Below are 23,316 nucleotides of genomic sequence, written 5' to 3'. Positions count from 1 at the left end.
GTCAGTCACACCCCCTGGTCATGTGTCAGTCACACCCCCTGGTCATGTGTCAGTCACACCCCCTGGTCATGTGTCAGTCACACCCCCTTCCCATATGTCAGTCACAACCCCTACCATGTGTCAGTCACACCCCCTGGTCATGTGTCAGTCACACCCCCTGGTCATGTGTCAGTCACACAACCTACCATATGTCAGTCACACCTCCTACCATATGTCAGTCACACCCCCTACCATATGTTAGTCACACCCCTGGTCATGTGTCAGTCACACCCCCTGGTCATGTGTCAGTCACACCCCCTGGTCATGTGTCAGTCACACCCCCTAGTCATGTGTCAGTCACACCCCCTAGTCATGTGTCAGTCACACTCCCTGGTCATGTGTCAGTCACACCCCCTAGTCATGTGTCAGTCACACCCCCTACCATATGTCAGTCACACCCCCTACCATATATCAGTCACACCCCCTGGTCATGTGTCAGTCACACCCCCTACCATATGTCAGTCACACCCCCTACCATATATCAGGCACACCCTCTGGTCATGTGTTAGTCACACCCCATGGTCATGTGTCAGTCACACTCCCTGGTTATGTGTCAGTCACACCCCCTAGTCATGTGTCAGTCACACCCCCTACCATATGTCAGTCACACCCCCTACCATATATCAGTCACACCCCCTGGTCATGTGTCAGTCACACACCCTACCATATGTTAGTCACACCCCTGGTCATGTGTCAGTCACACCTCCTGGTCATGTGTCAGTCACACCCCCTAGTCATGTGTCAGTCACACCCCCTAGTCATGTTTCAGTCACACTCCCTGGTCATGTGTCAGTCACATCCCCTAGTCATGTGTCAGTCACACCCCCTACCATATGTCAGTCACACCCCCTGGTCATGTGTCAGTTACACCCCCTACCATATGTCAGTCACACACCCTACCATTTGTTAGTCACATCCCTGGTCATGTGTCAGTCACACCCCCTGGTCATGTGTCAGTCACACCCCCTAGTCATTTGTCAGTCACACCCCCTAGTCATGTGTCAGTCACACTCCCTGGTCATGTGTCAGTCACACCCCCTAGTCATGTGTCAGTCACACCCCCTGGTCATGTGTCAGTCACACCCCCTAGTCATGTGTCAGTCACACCCCCTAGTCATGTGTCAGTCACACCCCCTGGTCATGTGTCAGTCACACACTACCACATGTCAGTCACACACACTACCACATGTCAGTCACACCCCCTGGTCATGTCAGTCACACCCCCTACCATATGTCAGTCACACCCCCTGGTCATGTGACAGTCACACACCCTACCATATGTCAGTCACACCCCCTGGTCATGTGTCAGTCACACACCCTACCATATGTCAGTCACACCCCCTGGTCATGTGTCAGTCACACACCCTACCATATGTCAGTCACACTCCCTACCATATGTCAGTCACACACCCTACCATATGTCAATCACACCCCCTGGTCATGTGTCTGTCACACATCCTACCATATGTCAGTCATACTCCGTGGTCATGTGACAGTCACATACCCTACCATATGTCAGTCACACCCCCTGGTCATGTGTCAGTCACACACCCTACCATATGTCAGTCACACCCCCTGGTCATGTGTCAGTCACACACCCTACCATATGTCAGTCACACCCCCTGGTCATGTGTCAGTCACACACCCTACCATATGTCAGTCACACTCCCTACCATATGTCAGTCACACCCCCTGGTCATGTGACAGTCACGCACCCTACCATATGTCAGTCACACTCCCTGGTCATGTGTCAGTCACGCCCCCTGGTCATGTGTCAGTCACGCCCCCTGGTCATGTGTCAGTCACACCCCCTGGTCATGTGACAGTCACGCCCCCTGGTCATGTGTCAGTCACGCCCCCTGGTCATGTGTCAGTCACGCCCCCTGGTCATGTGTCAGTCACACCCCCCGGTCATGTGTCAGTCACTCCTCCCAGCTATATATTAGTCACGCCCCTACCCCACCCCTGTCATGCTGGGGATTTCAGTAGAATCAATGGAATACAAAGTTTAGACAGCTGTCCCGTCTGTTATAGTGACATGTAGCGTTGTGTAAGTGTGTCATGTATGTAAGAGTGACTGACGCTCAGCACCTGCATGTGACTTGCCTGTAACAGCCCCCTGCAGCCAGGAGCAACACTGCAGAGACGCCCGGAGCATCCAAAGGACAGAGCTGTACTAGCGAGAGCCGATGCTCCACCACCTCCCTAGTCATGATATCATGACGTGACAGGTTTAGGGGGCGGAGCAGGCACAGGGTGGCATATAGCCCTGTTCTGGCCCTGAGGCGACTCTCCCCACTCAAAGTACTACAGTGCCCTGCTGTATGCCCACAAGTACACTATACCACCACCGCTGTACACTATACCACCACCACTGCACACTATACCACCACCGCTGTACACTATACCACCACCGCTGTACACTATACCACCACCGCTGTACCCTATACCACCACTGCTGTACACTATACCACCACCGCTGTACACTATACCACATCGCTGTACACTATACCACCACCGCTGCACACTATACCACCACAGCTGTACACTATACCACCATCTCTGTACACTATACCACCACCATTATACACTATACCACCGCCGCTGTACACTATACCACCATCTCTGTACACTATACCACAACCATTATACACTATACCACCACCGCTGTACACTATACCACCACCTCTGTACACTATACCACCATTGTACACTATACCACCACCATTATACACTATACCACCACCATTATACACTATACCACCACCGCTGTACACTATACCACCACCATTATACACTATACCCCACCGCTTTACACTATACCACCACCGCTGTACACTATACCACCACAACTGTACACTATACCACCCCCGCTGTACACAATACCAGCCCCGCTGTACACAATACCACCACCACTGTACACTATACCACCACCGCTGTACACTATACCACCTCCGCTGTACACTATACCACCACCGCTGTACACTATACCACCACTGCTGTACACTATACCACCCCCGCTGTACACAATACCAGCCCCGCTGTACACAATACCACCACCACTGTACACTATACCACCACAGCTGTACACTATACCACCACCGCTGTACACTATACCACCACCGCTGTACACTATACCACCACCACTGTACACTATACCACCGCTGTACACTATACCACCACCACTGTACACTATACCACCACCTCTGTACACTATACCACCACCTCTGTATACTATACCACCACCACTGTACACTAAACCACCACTGCTGTATGATGCCAGTATAATGAGAATGTAATGCTGACGTCTCTCTTGTGCCCTTGTAGCTCTCATGTACGCCAGTATTTTTGGGAATGTGTCTGCAATCATCCAACGCCTGTATTCCGGAACTGCCAGGTACCACACACAGATGCTGCGTGTCCGCGAGTTCATCCGTTTCCACCAAATTCCCAACCCGTTACGCCAACGCCTGGAGGAGTATTTCCAGCATGCCTGGTCCTACACCAATGGCATCGATATGAATGCAGTGAGTCTTACCTGTACACCTACCATCACCGTATTCACCTACCTGTACACCTACCATCACCGTGCTCACCTACCTGTACACCTACCATGACCGTGTTCATCTACCTGTACACCTACCATCACCGTGTTCATCTACCTGTACACCTACCATCACCGTGTTCACCTACCTGTACACCTACCATAACCGTGTTCACCTACCTGTACACCCACCATCACTATGTATCCTTCTCCTGTACACCCACCATCACTATGCATCCATCATCTGTACACCCACCATCACTATGTATCCATCATCTGTACACCCACCATCACTATGTATCCATCATCTGTACACCAACCATCACTATGTATCCATCTCCTGTACACCCACCATCACTATGTATCCATCTCCTGTACACCCACCATCACCATGTATCCATCTCCTGTACACCCACCATCACTATGTATCCATCTCCTGTACACCCACCATCACTATGTATCCATCATCTGTACACCCACCATCACTATGTATCCATCTGTACACCCACCATCCCTATGTATCCATCTCCTGTACACCCGCCATCACTATGTATCCATCATCTGTACACCCACCATCACTATGTATCCATCATCTGTACACCCACCTTCACTATGTATCCATCTCCTGTACACCCACCATCACTATGTATCCATCGTCTGTACACCCACCATCACTATGTATCCATCATCTGTACACCCACCATCACTATGTATCCATCTCCTGTACACCCACCATCACTATGTATCCATCATCTGTACACCCACCATCACTATGTATCCATCTCCTGCACAGCCACCATCACTATGTATCCATCTCCTGCACACCCGCCATCACTATGTATCCATCATCTGTACACCCACCATCACTATGTATCCATCATCTGTACACCCACCATCACTATGTATCCATCTCCTGTACACCCACCATCACTATGTATCCATCTCCTGTACACCCACCATCACTATGTATCCATCTCCTGCACACCCGCCATCACTATGTATCCATCATCTGTACACCCACCATCACTATGTATCCATCATCTGTACAGCCACCATCACTATGTATCCATCATCTGTACACCCACCATCACTATGTATCCATCTCCTGTACACCCACCATCTGTACACCCATCTGTACACACACCATCACTATGTATCCATCATCTATACACCCACCATCACTATGTATCCATCTCCTGTACACCCACCATCACTATGTGTCCATCTCCTGTACACCCACCATCACTATGTATCCATCATCTGTACACCCACCATCACTATGTATCCATCATCTGTACACCCACCATCACTATGTATCCATCATCTGTACACCCGCCATCACTATATATCCATCATCTGTACACCCACCATCACTATGTATCCATCTCCTGTACACCCGCCATCACTATGTATCCATCATCTGTACACCCGCCATCACTATGTATCCATCATCTGTACACCCCCATCACTATGTATCCATCATCTGTACACCCACCATCACTATGTATCCATCATCTGTACACCCACCATCACTATGTATCCATCTCCTGTACACCCACCATCACTATGTATCCATCATCTGTACACCCACCATCACTATGTATCCATCATCTGTACACCCGCCATCACTATGTATCCATCATCTGTACACCCGCCATCACTATGTATCCATCATCTGTACACCCGCCATCACTATGTATCCATCATCTGTACACCCACCATCACTATGTATCCATCATCTGTACACCCACCATCACTATGTATCCATCATCTGTACACCCACCATCACTATCACCCACCATCACTATGTATCCATCATCTGTACACCCACCATCACTATGTATCCATCATCTGTACACCCACCATCACTATGTATCCATCATCTGTACACCCACCATCACTATGTATCCATCATCTATACACCCACCATCACTATGTATCCATCATCTGTACACCCACCATCACTATGTATCCATCATCTGTACACCCGCCATCACTATGTATCCATCATCTGTACACCCACCATCACTATGTATCCATCTCCTGTACACCCGCCATCACTATGTATCCATCATCTGTACACCCGCCATCACTATGTATCCATCATCTGTACACCCCCATCACTATGTATCCATCATCTGTACACCCACCATCACTATGTATCCATCATCTGTACACCCACCATCACTATGTATCCATCTCCTGTACACCCACCATCACTATGTATCCATCATCTGTACACGGGATGCAATCGGGAAACCGGCTGACGTGATCCCGACTGCCGGCTTCCCGACTGCTTTATCCCGGCGTGGGATAAATGGCAGGCGTCTATATCTAGACGCCTGTCATTTTCCACGACGCCGGGAGATAGGCTCCCGCATCCCGATCGAAGTGATGCCGGGCGCCGCGAGCGGACAGCCGCGCGGCAGGGGAGGGTTAGGTTTAGCGCACCCAGGGGGGACTTAGGGTTAGGCACCCCCCCGGGAGGGTTATGGTTATGATAGGGGTAGGGAGGGTTAGGGTTAGGCACCCCCCCGGGGAACTTAGGTTTAGGCAGCGGGGAAGGGGGGGGTTAGGGTTAGTCACTTACAGGTGGGATTAGGGTTAGGCACTTGGGGGGGAGGTTAGGGTTAGGCACCCCTAAGGAGGGTTAGGGGGGATTACCAGCGCTGTCGGGCTGCCGCTGCCGGGAATCAAACTACCGGCCATGCAACCGGTGGTATTTAATACCGATTGCTTGTATACCCACCATCACTATGTATCCATCTCCTATACACCCGCCATCACTATGTATCCATATCCTGTACTCCCGCCATCACTATGTATCAATCATCTGTACACCCACCATCACTATGTATCCTTCTCCTGTACACCCGCCATCACTATGTATCCATCTCCTGTACTCCCGCCATCACTATGTATCCATCATCTATACACCCACCATCACTATGTATCCATCTCCTGTACTCCCGCCATCACTATGTATCCATCATCTATACACCCACCATCACTATGTATCCATCTCCTGTACACCCACCATCACTATGTGTCCATCTCCTGTACACCCACCATCACTATGTATCCATCATCTGTACACCCACCATCACTATGTATCCATCTCCTGTACACCCACCATCACTATGTATCCATCATTTGTACACCCACCATCACTATGTATCCATCATCTGTACACCCACCATCACTATGTATCCATCATCTGTACACCCGCCTTCACTATGTATCCATCTCCTGTACACACACCATCACTATGTATCCATCATCTGTACACCCGCCATCACTATGTATCCATCATCTGTACACCCACCATCACTATGTATCCATCTCCTGTACACCCACCATCACTATGTATCCATCATCTGTACACCCACCATCACTATGTATCCATCATCTGTACACCCGCCATCACTATGTATCCATCATCTGTACACCCACCATCACTATGTATCCATCATCTATACACCCACCATCACTATGTATCCATCTCCTGTACACCCGCCATCACTATGTATCCATCTCCTGTACACCGGCCATCACTATGTATCCATCATCTGTACACCCGCCATCACTATGTATCCATCATCTGTACACACGCCATCACTATGTATCCATCTCCTGCACACCCACCATCACTATGTATCCACCTCCTGTACACCCGCCATCACTATGTATCCATCTGTACACCCGCCATCACTATGTATCCATCTCCTGTACATCGGCCATCACTATGTATCCATCATCTCTACACCCGCCATCACTATGTATCCATCATCTGTACACCCGCCATCACTATGTATCCATCTCCTGCACACCCACCATCACTATGTATCCATCATCTGTACACCCGCCATCACTATGTATCCATCATCTGTACACCCACCATCACTATGTATCCATCATCTGTACACCCACCATCACTATGTATCCATCTCCTGTACACCCACCATCACTATGTATCCGTCATCTGTACACCCACCATCACTATGTATCCATCATCTGTACACCCACCATCACTATGTATCCATCATCTGTACACCCGCCTTCACTATGTATCCATCTCCTGTACACACACCATCACTATGTATCCATCATCTGTACACCCGCCATCACTATGTATCCATCATCTGTACACCCGCCATCACTATGTATCCATCTCCTGTACACCCACCATCACTATGTATCCATCATCTGTACACCCACCATCACTATGTATCCATCATCTGTACACCCGCCATCACTATGTATCCATCATCTATACACCCACCATCACTATGTATCCATCTCCTGTACACCCACCATCACTATGTATCCATCTCCTGTACACCCACTATCACTATGTATCCATCATCTGTACACCCACCATCACTATGTATCCATCATCTGTACACCCACCATCACTATGTATCCATCATCTGTACACCCGCCATCACTATGTATCCATCATCTGTACACCAGCCATCACTATGTATCCATCATCTGTACACCCACCATCACTATGTATCCATCATCTGTACACCCACCATCACTATGTATCCATCATCTGTACAGCCACCATCACTATGTATCCATCATCTGTACAGCCACCATCACTATGTATCCATCTCCTGTACACCCACCATCACTATGTATCCATCTCCTGTACACCCACCATCACTATGTATCCATCATCTGTACACCAACCATCACTATGTATCCATCATCTGTACACCCACCATCACTATGTATCCATCTCCTGTACACCCACCATCACTATGTATCCATCTCCTGTACACCCACCATCACTATGTATCCATCATCTGTACACCCATCATCACTATGTATCCATCTCCTGTACACCCGCCATCACTATGTATCCATCATCTGTACACCCACCATCACTATGTATCCATCTCCTGTACACCCACCATCACTATGTATCCATCTCCTGTACACCCACCATCACTATGTATCCATCTCCTGTACACCCGCCATCACTATGTATCCATCTGTACACCCGCCATCACTATGTATCCACCTCCTGTACACCCGCCATCACTATGTATCCATCTGTACACCCGCCATCACTATGTATCCATCTCCTGTACACCGGCCATCACTATGTATCCATCATCTGTACACCCGCCATCACTATGTATCCATCATCTGTACACACGCCATCACTATGTATCCATCTCCTGCACACCCACCATCACTATGTATCCACCTCCTGTACACCCGCCATCACTATGTATCCATCTGTACACCCGCCATCACTATGTATCCATCTCCTGTACACCGGCCATCACTATGTATCCATCATCTGTACACCCGCCATCACTATGTATCCATCATCTGTACACCCGCCATCACTATGTATCCATCTCCTGCACACCCACCATCACTATGTATCCATCATCTGTACACCCGCCATCACTATGTATCCATCATCTGTACACCCACCATCACTATGTATCCATCATCTGTACACCCACCATCACTATGTATCCATCTCCTGTACACCCCATCACTATGTATCCATCTCCTGTACGCCCGCCATCACTATGTATCCATCTCCTGTACACCCGCCATCACTATGCATCCATCTCCTGTACACCCGCCATCACTATGTATCCATCATCTGTACAGCCACCATCACTATGTATCCATCATCTGTACACCCACCTTCACTATGTATCCATCATCTGTACTGCCACCATCACTATGTATCCATCTCCTGTACACCCACCATCACTATGTATCCATCTCCTGTACACCCACAATCACTATGTATCCATCTCCTGTACATAGTAAAATCATTTGCATTTTACATTTCAGGCATAAACACGATGAGAAGCTCTGGGATTTAGAAACCAATGATAAATAACTCCCCATGACTCTAAATCCTTCATGGTCTTCTGCTCACCAGTCTCGGTGCTCCCTCCCTCCTCTCCCATATTACCATTCCGTACTCTGTAGATCTTTCTGTTCCTCACCATTGTGCTTCTGTTTCTGCTCACCAATCTCGGTGCTCGCTCCCTCCCTCCTCTCCCATATTACCATTCCCTACTCTGCAGATCTTTCTGTTCCTCACCGTTGTGCTTCTGTTTCTGCTCACCAGTCACGGTGCTCCCTCCCTCCTCTCCCATATTACCATTCCCTACTCTGCAGATCTCTCTGTTTCTCACCATTGTGCTTCTGTTTCTGCTCACCAGTCTCGGTGCTCCCTCCTTCCTCTCCCATATTACCATTCCCTACTCTGCAGATCTTTCTGTTCATCACCATTGTGCTTCTGTTTCTGTTCACCAGTCTCGGTGCTCCCTCCCTCCTCTCCCATATTACCATTCCCTACTCTGCAGATCTTTCTGTTTCTCACCGTTGTGCTTCTGTTTCTGCTCTTTAGGTGTTGAAGGGTTTTCCCGAGTGCCTACAGGCCGACATCTGTCTGCACCTGAACCGAACTCTTCTGCAGAACTGTAAACCCTTCAAAGGAGCCACTAAGGGCTGCCTGCGGGCCCTGGCTATGAAGTTTAAGACCACGCATGCACCCCCTGGGGACACGCTAGTGCATGCGGGCGATGTACTTACTGCTCTGTACTTCCTTTCTCGTGGATCCATTGAAATATTGCGCGGTGATGTGGTGGTCGCCATACTGGGTAATTGTGTTTTATATTTAGTTTTCTATTCTCATAATGAATTGATTAGGGACCTTACCCCGAAACACGCCAAATCAGTCCTCGGCTTTTGCCCATACAGAGGGCATATATTCAGAGGTGGACGCAGCGGCGATGTCGGATGCAAGCAGCCAATGTTTGTCGGGGTATGCGTCCGATACGTACTGTAAATGCGTCACGATGGCTACCGCCGAGGGACTTAGAGTGCATTTGAACGCAGAGAAAGGCAACTTCGGTGGGCCTTCTGGGTGATAACGGAGGTGGCTGACCAGAGGCAGGTGTGTTGTGGTCAGCGATGGCGCCTTCATAGGGCTGGTGAAGTATCCAGTGGTGCGAGTGATTTATGACCGATGGTTCGTCTTTGTACACACAACGTGGGAGTAGCGCGGTATCTGATGAGCGTCTCTGTACAAACTCCATCGGCTGCGGCATTAGCATGAAGACGCTATCGCTCTGCGGAGAATACTTCACTTGTGGCGGCCTAAGTGCCCACCACTAAATCAGGCCTAGAGTCCAGTAATCAGTGTGTCTGTATTTCCCTACATCGTGCTCCTCTCATGTCACTGCTGTCACGTGTAGTATGTCAGCAATCACAGCTTCTCACATGTCACTGCTGTCACGTGTAGTATGTCAGCAATCACAGCTCCTCTCATCTCACTGCTGTCACGTGTAGTATGTCAGCAATAACAAATCCTCTCATGTCACTACTGTCACGTGTAGTATGTCAGCAATAACAGCTACTCACATGTCACTACTGTCACATGTAGTATGTCAGCAATAACAGCTCCTCTCATGTCACTGCTGTCACGTGTAGTATTTCAGCAATCACAGCTCCTCTCATGTCACTACTGTCACGTGTAGTATGTCAGCAATCACAGCTTCTCACATGTCACTGCTGTCACGTGTAGTATGTCAACAATCACAGCTCCTCTCATCTCACTGCTGTCACGTGTAGTATGTCAGCAATCACAGCTTCTCACATGTCACTGCTGTCACGTGTAGTATGTCAGCAATCACAGCTTCTCACATGTCACTGCTGTCACGTGTAGTATGTAAGCAATCACAGCTCCTCTCATGTCACTGCTGTCACGTGTAGTATGTCAGCAATCACAGCTTCTCACATGTCACTACTGTCACATGTAGTATGTCAGCAATAACAGCTCCTCTCATGTCACTGCTGTCACGTGTAGTATGTCAGCAATCACAGCTTCTTGCATGTCACTGGTGTCACGTGTAGTATGTCAGCAATAATCGCGTCTTACATGTCACTGCTGTCACGTGTAGTATGTCAGCAATAACAGCTCCTCTCATGTCACTGCTGTCACGTGTAGTATGTCAGCAATAACAGCTTCTCACATGTCACTACTGTCACATGTAGTATGTCAGCAATAACAGCTCCTCTCATGTCACTGCTGTCACGTGTAGTATTTCAGCAATCACAGCTCCTCTCATGTCACTACTGTCACGTGTAGTATGTCAGCAATCACAGCTTCTCACATGTCACTGCTGTCACGTGTAGTATGTCAGCAATCACAGCTTCTCACATGTCACTGCTGTCACGTGTAGTATGTCAGCAATACAGCTTCTCACATGTCACTGCTGTCACATGTAGTATGTCAGCAATCACAGCTTCTCACATGTCACTGCTGTCACGTGTAGTATGTCAGCAATAACAGCTTCTCTCATCTCACTACTGTCACATGTAGTATGTCAACAATCACAGCTTCTCACATGTCACTGTTGTCACGTGTAGTATGTCAGCAATCACAGCTTCTCACATGTCACTGCTGTCACGTGTAGTATGTAAGCAATCACAGCTCCTCTCATGTCACTGCTGTCACGTGTAGTATGTCAGCAATCACAGCTTCTCACATGTCACTACTGTCACATGTAGTATGTCAGCAATAACAGCTCCTCTCATGTCACTGCTGTCACGTGTAGTATGTCAGCAATAACAAATCCTCTCATGTCACTACTGTCACGTGTAGTATGTCAGCAATAACAGCTACTCACATGTCACTACTGTCACATGTAGTATGTCAGCAATAACAGCTCCTCTCATGTCACTGCTGTCACGTGTAGTATTTCAGCAATCACAGCTCCTCTCATGTCACTACTGTCACGTGTAGTATGTCAGCAATCACAGCTTCTCACATGTCACTGCTGTCACGTGTAGTATGTCAACAATCACAGCTCCTCTCATCTCACTGCTGTCACGTGTAGTATGTCAGCAATCACAGCTTCTCACATGTCACTGCTGTCACGTGTAGTATGTCAGCAATCACAGCTTCTCACATGTCACTGCTGTCACGTGTAGTATGTAAGCAATCACAGCTCCTCTCATGTCACTGCTGTCACGTGTAGTATGTCAGCAATCACAGCTTCTCACATGTCACTACTGTCACATGTAGTATGTCAGCAATAACAGCTCCTCTCATGTCACTGCTGTCACGTGTAGTATGTCAGCAATCACAGCTTCTTGCATGTCACTGGTGTCACGTGTAGTATGTCAGCAATAATCGCTTCTTACATGTCACTGCTGTCACGTGTAGTATGTCAGCAATAACAGCTCCTCTCAAGTCACTGCTGTCATGTGTAGTATGTCAGCAATAACAGCTTCTCACATGTCACTACTGTCACATGTAGTATGGGAGCAATAACAGCTCCTCTCATGTCACTGCTGTCACGTGTAGTATTTCAGCAATCACAGCTCCTCTCATGTCACTACTGTCACGTGTAGTATGTCAGCAATCACAGCTTCTCACATGTCACTGCTGTCACGTGTAGTATGTCAGCAATCACAGCTTCTCACATGTCACTGCTGTCACGTGTAGTATGTCAGCAATACAGCTCCTCTCATGTCACTGCTGTCACGTGTAGTATGTCAGCAATCACAGCTTCTCACATGTCACTGCTGTCACATGTAGTATGTCAGCAATAACAGCTCCTCTCATGTCACTGCTGTCACGTGTAGTATGTCAGCAATAACAGCTTCTCTCATCTCACTACTGTCACATGTAGTATGTCAACAATCACAGCTTCTCACATGTCACTGCTGTCACGTGTAGTATGTCAGCAATCACAGCTTCTCACATGTCACTGCTGTCACGTGTAGTATGTAAGCAATCACAGCTCCTCTCATGTCACTGCTGTCACGTGTAGTATGTCAGCAATCACAGCTTCTCACATGTCACTACTGTCACATGTAGTATGTCAGCAATAACAGCTCCTCTCATGTCACTGCTGTCACGTGTAGTATGTCAGCAATAACAACTCCTCTCATGTCACTACTGTCACGTGTAGTATGTCAGCAATAACAGCTTCTCACATGTCACTACTGTCACATGTAGTATGTCAGCAATAACAGCTCCTCTCATGTCACTGCTGTCACGTGTAGTATTTCAGCAATCCCAGCTCCTCTCATGTCACTACTGTCACGTGTAGTATGTCAGCAATAACAGCTTCTCTCATGTCACTACTGTCACATGTAGTATGTCAACAATCACAGCTTCTCACATGTCACTGCTGTCATGTGTAGTATGTCAGTAATAACAGCTCCTCTCATGTCACTGCTGTCACGTGTAGTATGTCAACAATCACAGCTGCTCTCATGTCACTGCTGTCACGTGTAGTATGTCAGCAATAACAGCTCCTTACATGTCACTACTGTCACGTGTGGTATGTCAGCAATCACAGCTCCTCTCATGTCACTGGTGTCACGTGTAGTATGTTAGCAATAAAAGCTCCTCTCATGTCACTGCTGCCACGTGTAGCATGTCAGCAATCACAGCTTCTCACATGTCACTACTGTCACATGTAGTATGTCAGCAATACAGCTACTCTCATGTCACTGCTGTCACGTGTAGTATGTCAGCAATCACAGCTTCTCACATGTCACTGCTGTCACGTGTAGTATGTCAGCAATAACAACTCCTCTCATGTCACTACTGTCACGCGTAGTATGTCAGCAATAACAGCTCCTCTCATGTCACTACTGTCACGTGTAGTATGTCAGCAATAATCGCTTCTTACATGTCACTACTGTTACGTGTAGTATGTCAGCAATCACAGCTCCTCTCATGTCACTGGTGTCACGTGTAGTATGTCAGCAATAACAGCTCCTCTCATGTCACTGGTGTCACGTGTAGTATGTCAGCAATCACAGCTCCTCTCATGTCACTACTGTCACGTGTAGTATGTCAGCAATAACAGCTCCTCTCATGTCACTACTGTCACGCGTAGTATGTCAGCAATAACAGCTCCTCTCATGTCACTACTGTCACGTGTAGTATGTCAGCAATAATCGCTTCTTGCATGTCACTGCTGTTACGTGTAGTATGTCAGCAATCACAGCTCCTCTCATGTCACTGGTGTCACGTGTAGTATGTCAGCAATAACAGCTCCTCTCATGTCACTGGTGTCACGTGTAGTATGTCAGCAATCACAGCTCCTCTCATGTCACTACTGTCCCGTGTAGTATGTCAGCAATAATCGCTTCTTACATGTCACTACTGTCACGTGTAGTATGTCAGCAATAATCTCTTCTTGCATGTCACTGCTGTTACGTGTAGCATGTCAGCAATCACAGCTTCTCACATGTCACTGCTGTCACGTGTAGCATGTCAGCAATCACAGCTTCTCACATGTCACTGCTGTCACGTGTGGGTATGTCAGCAATCACAGATTCTCACATGTCACTGCTGTCACGTGTAGTATGTCAGCAATAACAGCTTCTCTCATGTCACTACTGTCACATGTAGTATGTCAGCAATCACAGCTTCTCTCATGTCACTACTGTCACGTGTAGTATGTCAGCAATAATCGCTTCTTACATGTCACTACTGTCACATGTAGTATGTCAGCATTCACAGCTTCTCACATGTCACTGCTGTCAGTGTAGCATGTCAGCAATCACAGCTTCTCACATGTCACTGCTGTCACGTGTAGTATGTCAGCAATCACAGCTTCTTGCATGTCACTGGTGTCACGTGTAGTATGTCAGCAATAATCACTTCTTACATGTCACTGCTGTCACGTGTAGTATGTCAGCAATAACAGCTCCTCTCATGTCTCTGGTGTCACGTGTAGTATGTCAGCAATAACTCCTCTCATGTCACTGGTGTCACGTGTAGTATGTCAGCAATAACAGCTTCTTACATGTCACTGCTGTCACGTGTAGCATGTCAGCAATAACAACTCCTCTCATGTCACTACTGTCACGTGTAGTATGTCAGCAATAACAGCTTCTCACATGTCACTACTGTCACATGTAGTATGTCAGCAATAACAGCTCCTCTCATGTCACTGCTGTCACGTGTAGTATGTCAACAATCACAGCTTCTCACATGTCACTGCTGTCACGTGTAGTATGTCAGTAATAACAGCTCCTCTCATGTCACTGCTGTCACGTGTAGTATGTCAACAATCACAGCTGCTCTCATGTCACTGCTGTCACGTGTAGTATGTCAGCAATAACAGCTCCTTACATGTCACTACTGTCACGTGTGGTATGTCAGCAATCACAGCTTCTCACATGTCACTGCTGTCACGTGTAGTATGTCAGCAATAACAGCTCCTCTCATGTCACTGCTGCCACGTGTAGCATGTCAGCAATCACAGCTTCTCACATGTCACTACTGTCACATGTAGTATGTCAGCAATCACAGCTCCTCTCATGTGACTACTTTTACATGTAGTATCTCAGCAATAATCGCTTCTTACATGTCACTGCTGTCACATGTAGTATGTCAGCAATCACAGCTCCTCTCATGTCACTGGTGTCACGTATAGTATGTCAGCAATAACAGCTCCTCTCATGTCACTACTGTCACGCGTAGTATGTCAGCAATCACAGCTCCTCTCATGTCACTACTGTCACATGTAGTATGTCAGCAATAATCGCTTCTTACATGTCACTACTGTCACGTGTAGTATGTCAGCAATAATCGCTTCTTACATGTCACTACTGTCACGTGTAGTATGTCAGCAATAATCGCTTCTTGCATGTCACTGCTGTTACGTGTAGCATGTCTGCAATCACAGCTTCTCACATGTCACTGCTGTCACGTGTAGCATGTCAGCAATCACAGCTTCTCATATGTCACTGCTGTCACGTGTGGGTATTTCAGCAATCACAGCTTCTCACATGTCACTGCTGTCACGTGTAGTATGTCAGCAATAACAGCTTCTCTCATGTCACTACTGTCACATGTAGTATGTCAGCAATCACAGCTTCTCTCATGTCACTACTGTCACGTGTAGTATGTCAGCAATAATCGCTTCTTACATGTCACTACTGTCACATGTAGTATGTCAGCAATCACAGCTTCTCACATGTCACTGCTGTCAGTGTAGCATGTCAGCAATCTCAGCTTCTCACATGTCACTGCTGTCACGTGTAGTATGTCAGCAATCACAGCTTCTTGCATGTCACTGGTGTCACGTGTAGTATGACAGCAATAATCGCTTCTTACATGTCACTGCTGTCACGTGTAGTATGTCAGCAATAACAGCTCCTCTCATGTCACTGGTGTCACGTGTAGTATGTCAGCAATAACTCCTCTCATGTCACTGGTGTCACGTTTAGTATGTCAGCAATAACAGCTTCTTACATGTCACTGCTGTCACGTGTAGCATGTCAGCAATCACAGCTCCTCTCATGTCACTACTGTCACGTGTAGCATGTCAGCAATAACAGCTCCTCTCATGTCACTGGTGTCACGTGTAGTATGTCAGCAATAACAACTCCTCTGATGTCACTGGTGTCACGTGTAGTATGTCAGCAATCACAGCTTCTCACATGTCACTGCTGTCACATGTAGTATGTAAGCAATCACAGCTCCTCTCATGTCACTGCTGTCACGTGTAGTATGTCAGCAATCACAGCTTCTCACATGTCACTACTGTCACATGTAGTATGTCAGCAATAACAGCTCCTCTCATGTCACTGCTGTCACGTGTAGTATGTCAGCAATCACAGCTTCTCACATGTCACTGCTGTCACATGTAATATGTCAGCAATAACAGCTCCACTCATGTCACTGCTGTCACGTGTAGTATGTAAGCAATCACAGCTCCACTCATGTCACTGCTGTCACGTGTAGTATGTCAGCAATCACAGCTTCTCATATGTCACTGCTGTCACATGTAGTATGTAAGCAATCACAGCTCCTCTCATGTCACTGGTGTCACGTGTAGTATGTCAGCAATAACAGCTCCTCTCATGTCACTGGTGTCACGTGTAGTGTGTCAGCAATCACAGCTCCTCTCATGTCACTGCTGTCACGTGTAGTATGTCAGCAATAATCATTTCTTACATGTAACTACTGTCACGTGTAGTATGCCTGCAATAATCGCTTCTTACATGTCACTACTGTCACGTGTAGTATGCCTGCTATAATCGCTTCTTACATGTCACTACTGTCACGTGTAGTATGTCAGCAATAATCGCTTCTTACATGTAACTACTGTCACGAGTAGTATGCCTGCAATAATCGCTTCTTACATGTCACTACTGTCACGTGTAGTATGTCAGCAATAATCGCTTCTTACATGTCACTACTGTCACGTGTAGTATGTCAGCAATAATCGCTTCTTACATGTCACTGCTGTTACGTGTAGCATGTCAGCAATCACAGCTTCTCACATGTCACTGCTGTCACGTGTAGCATGTCAGCAATCACAGCTTCTCACATGTCACTGCTGTCACGTGTAGTATGTCAGCAATAATCGCTTCTTTCATGTCACTACTGTCACGTGTAGTATGTCAGCAATCACAGCTCCTCTCATGTCACTACTGTCACGTGTAGTATGTCAGCAATAATCGCTTCTTACATATAACTACTGTCACGTGTAGTATGCCAGCAATAATCGCTTCTTTCATGTCACTACTGTCACGTGTAGTATGTCAGCAATAATCGCTTCTTACATGTCACTACTGTCACGTGTAGTATGTCAGCAATAATCGCTTCTTACATGTCACTGCTGTTACGTGTAGCATGTCAGCAATCACAGCTTCTCACATGTCACTGCTGTCACGTGTAGCATGTCAGCAATCACAGCTTCTCACATGTCACTGCTGTCACGTGTAGTATGTCAGCCATCACAGCTTCTCACATGTCACTGCTGTCACGTGTAGTATGTCAGCAATCACAGCTTCTCACATGTCACTGCTGTCATGTGTAGTATGTCAGCAATCACAGCTTCTCTCATGTCACTACTGTCACGTGTAGTATGTCAGCAATAATCGCTTCTTACATGTCACTACTGTCACGTGTAGTATGCCAGCAATAATCGCTTCTTACATGTCACTACTGTCACGTGTAGTATGTCAGCAATAATCGCTTCTTACATGTAACTACTGTCACGTGTAGTAAGTCAGCAATAATCGCTTCTTACATGTCACTGCTGTTACGTGTAGCATGTCAGCAATCACAGCTTCTCACATGTCACTGCTGTCACGTGTAGTATGTCAGCAATCACAGCTTCTCACATGTCACTGCTGTCACGTGTAGTATGTCAGCAATAACAGCTTCTCTCATGTCACTACTGTCACATGTAGTATGTCAGCAATCACAGCTTCTCTCATGTCACTACTGTCACGTGTAGTATGTCAGCAATAATCGCTTCTTACATGTCACTACTGTCACATGTAGTATGTCAGCAATCACAGCTTCTCACATGTCACTGCTGTCACGTGTAGCATGTCAGCAATCACAGCTTCTCACATGTCACTGCTGTCACATGTAGTATGTCAGCAATCACAGCTTCTTGCATGTCACTGGTGTCACGTGTAGTATGTCAGCAATAATCGCTTCTTACATGTCACTACTGTCACGTGTAGTATGTCAGCAATAACAGCTCCTCTCATGTCACTACTTTCATGTGTAGCATGTCAGCAATAACAGCTCCTCTCATGTCACTGGTGTCACGTGTAGTATGTCAGCAATCACAGCTCCTCTCATGTCACTCGTGTCACGTGTAGTATGTCAGCAATCACAGCTTCTCACATGTCACTGCTGTCACGTGTAGTATGTAAGCAATCACAGCCCCTCTCATGTCACTGCTGTCACATGTAGTATGTCAGCAATCACAGCTTCTCACATGTCACTACTGTCACATGTAGTATGTCAGGAATAACAGCTCCTCTCATGTCACTGCTGTCACGTGTAGTATGTCAGCAATAACAGCTCCTCTCATGTCACTGGTGTCACGTGTAGTATGTCAGCAATCACAGCTTCTCACATGTCACTGCTGTCACGTGTAGTATGTCAGCAATAACAGCTTCTCTAATGTCACTGCTGTCACGTGTAGTATGTCAGCAATCACAGCTTCTCACATGTTACTGCTGTCACGTGTAGTATGTCAGCAATCACAGCTTCTCTCATGTCACTACTGTCACGTGTAGTATGTCAGCAATAATCGCTTCTTACATGTCACTATTGTCACATGTAGTATGTCAGCAATCACAGCTTCTCACATGTCACTGCTGTCACGTGTAGCATGTCAGCAATCACAGCTTCTCACATGTCACTGCTGTCACGTGTAGTATGTCAGCAATCACATCTCCTCTCATGTCACTGGTGTCACGTGTAGTATGTCAGCAATAACAACTCCTCTCATGTCACTGGTGTCACGTGTAGTATGTCAGCAATAATAGCTTCTTACATGTCACTGCTGTCACGTGTAGCATGTCAGCAATCACAGCTCCTCTCAAGTCACTGCTGTCACGTGTAGTATGTCAGCAATAACAGCTCCTCTCATGTCACTGGTGTCATGTGTAGTATGTCAGCAATAACAACTCCTCTCATGTCACTGCTGTCACGTGTAGTATGTCAGCAATCACAGCTCCTCTCATGTCACTACTGTCACGTGTAACATGTCAGCAATAACAGCTCCTCTCATGTCACTGGTGTCACGTGTAGTATGTCAGCAATAATCGCTTCTTACATGTCACTGCTGTTACGTGTAGCATGTCAGCAATCACAGCTTCTCACATGTCACTGCTGTCACGTGTAGCATGTCAGCAATCACAGCTTCTCACATGTCACTGCTGTCACGTTTAGTATGTCAGCAATCACAGCTTCTCACATGTCACTGCTGTCACGTGTAGCATGTCAGCAATCACAGCTTCTCACAAGTCACTGCTGTCACGTGTAGTATGTCAGCAATCACATCTCCTCTCATGTCACTGGTGTCACGTGTAGTATGTAAGCAATAACAACTCCTCTCATGTCACTGGTGTCACGTGTAGTATGTCAGCAATAACAGCTTCTTACATGTCACTGCTGTCACGTGTAGCATGTCAGCAATCACAGCTCCTCTCAAGTCACTGCTGTCACGTGTAGTATGTCAGCAATAACAGCTCCTCTCATGTCACTGGTGTCACGTGTAGTATGTCAGCAATAACAACTCCTCTCATGTCACTGCTGTCACGTGTAGTATGTCAGCAATCACAGCTCCTCTCATGTCACTACTGTCACGTGTAACATGTCAGCAATAACAGCTCCTCTCATGTCACTGGTGTCATGTGTAGTATGTCAGCAATAACAACTCCTCTCATGTCACTGGTGTCACGTGTAGTATGTCAGCAATAACAGCTTCTTTCATGTCACTGCTGTCACGTGTAGCATGTCAGCAATCACAGCTCCTCTCATGTCACTACTGTCACGTGTAGTATGTCAGCAATAACAGCTTCTTACATGTCACTACTGTCACATGTAGTATGTCAGCAATCACAGCTCCTCTCATGTCACTTCTGTCACGTGTAGTATGTCAGCAATAACAGCTCCTCTCATGTCACTGGTTTCACGTGTAGTATGTCAGCAATAACAACTCCTCTCATGTCACTGCTGTCACGTGTAGTATGTCAGCAATCACAGCTCCTCTCATGTCACTACTGTCACGTGTAGTATGTCAGCAATAATCGCTTACATGTCACTACTGTCACGTGTAGTATGTCAGCAATAATCGCTTCTTACATGTCACTGCTGTTACGTGTAGCATGTCAGCAATCACAGCTTCTCACATGTCACTGCTGTCACGTGTAGCATGTCAGCAATCACAGCTTCTCACATGTCACTGCTGTCACGTGTAGTATGTTAGCAATCACAGCTTTTCACATGTCACTGCTGTCACGTGTAGTATGTTAGCAATCACAGCTTCTCACATGTCACTGCTGTCACGTGTAGTATGTCAGCAATAACAGCTTCTCTCATGTCACTACTGTCACGTGTAGTATGTCAGCAATAATCGCTTCTTACATGTAACTACTGTCACGTGTAGTATGTCAGCAATAATCGCTTCTTACATGTCACTACTGTCACGTGTAGTATGTCAGCAATAATCGCTTCTTACATGTAACTACTGTCACGTGTAGTATGTCAGCAATAATCGCTTCTTACATGTCACTGCTGTTACGTGTAGCATGTCAGCAATCACAGCTTCTCACATGTCACTGCTGTCACGTGTAGCATGTCAGCAATCACAGCTTCTCACATGTCACTGCTGCCTCGTGTAGTATGTCAGCAATCACAGCTTCTCACATGTCACTGCTGTCACGTGTAGTATGTCAGCAATAACAGCTTCTCTCATGTCACTACTGTCACATGTAGTATGTCAGCAATCACAGCTTCTCTCATGTCACTACTGTCACGTGTAGTATGTCAGCAATAATCGCTTCTTACATGTCACTACTGTCACATGTAGTATGTCAGCAATCACAGCTTCTCACATGTCACTGCTGTCACGTGTAGCATGTCAGCAATCACAGCTTCTCACATGTCACTGCTGTCACATGTAGTATGTCAGCAATCACAGCTTCTTGCATGTCACTGGTGTCACGTGTAGTATGTCAGCAATAATCGCTTCTTACATGTCACTGCTGTCACGTGTAGTATGTCAGCAATCACAGCTCCTCTCATGTCACTGGTGTCACGTGTAGTATGTCAGCAATCACAGCTTCTCACATGTCACTGCTGTCACGTGTAGTATGTAAGCAATCACAGCTCCTCTCATGTCACTGCTGTCACATGTAGTATGTCAGCAATCACAGCTTCTCACATGTCACTACTGTCACATGTAGTATGTCAGCAATAACAGCTCCTCTCATGTCACTGCTGTCACGTGTAGTATTTCAGCAATCACAGCTCCTCTCATGTCACTACTGTCACGTGTAGTATGTCAGCAATAACAGCTCCTCTCATGTTACTGCTGTCACGTGTAGTATGTCAGCAATCACAGCTTCTCACATGTCACTGCTGTCACGTGTAGTATGTCAGCAATAACAGCTTCTCTCATGTCACTGCTGTCACGTGTAGTATGTCAGCAATCACAGCTTCTCTCATGTCACTACTGTCACGTGTAGTATGTCAGCAATAATCGCTTCTTACATGTCACTATTGTCACATGTAGTATGTCAGCAATCACAGCTTCTCACATGTCACTGCTGTCACGTGTAGCATGTTAGCAATCACAGCTTCTCACATGTCACTGCTGTCACGTGTAGTATGTCAGCAATCACATCTCCTCTCATGTCACTGGTGTCACGTGTAGTATGTCAGCAATAACAACTCCTCTCATGTCACTGGTGTCACGTGTAGTATGTCAGCAATAACAGCTTCTTACATGTCACTGCTGTCACATGTAGCATGTCAGCAATCACAGCTCCTCTCAAGTCACTGCTGTCACGTGTGGTATGTCAGCAATAACAGCTCCTCTCATGTCACTGGTGTCACGTGTAGTATGTCAGCAATAACAACTCCTCTCATGTCACTGCTGTCACGTGTAGTATGTCAGCAATCACAGCTCCTCTCATGTCACTACTGTCACGTGTAACATGTCAGCAATAACAGCTCCTCTCATGTCACTGGTGTCACGTGTAGTATGTCAGCAATAACAACTCCTCTCATGTCACTGGTGTCACGTGTAGTATGTCAGGAATAACAGCTTCTTACATGTCACTGCTGTCACGTGTAGCATGTCAGCAATCACAGCTCCTCTCATGTCACTACTGTCACGTGTAGTATGTCAGCAATAACAGCTTCTTACATGTCACTACTGTCACGT

At 46.9% G+C, this 23,316-nt stretch overlaps 1 protein-coding gene across 1 annotated transcript in view; it reads left to right on the top strand.

Moving 5' to 3' along the window:
* The window catches only part of KCNH2 (potassium voltage-gated channel subfamily H member 2), a 192,364-nt gene that overhangs the window by 127,545 nt on the left and 41,503 nt on the right, over positions 1-23,316 (top strand). Inside the window, exons 4-5 of the mRNA XM_088462931.1 lie at positions 3,367-3,566; positions 9,981-10,233. Coding sequence (XP_088319057.1) covers positions 3,367-3,566; positions 9,981-10,233 — 453 coding nt within the window. The remainder of the gene's footprint in view (positions 1-3,366; positions 3,567-9,980; positions 10,234-23,316) is intronic.

The sequence above is a fragment of the Taudactylus pleione genome, unplaced genomic scaffold (assembly GCF_031769625.1).
Source record: "Taudactylus pleione unplaced genomic scaffold, aTauple2 ptg001289l, whole genome shotgun sequence".
Classification (NCBI taxonomy): Eukaryota; Metazoa; Chordata; class Amphibia; order Anura; family Myobatrachidae; genus Taudactylus; species Taudactylus pleione.
The sequence above is the reverse complement of the archived record's forward strand: the minus strand, read 5'-3'. Positions and strand labels throughout refer to the sequence as shown.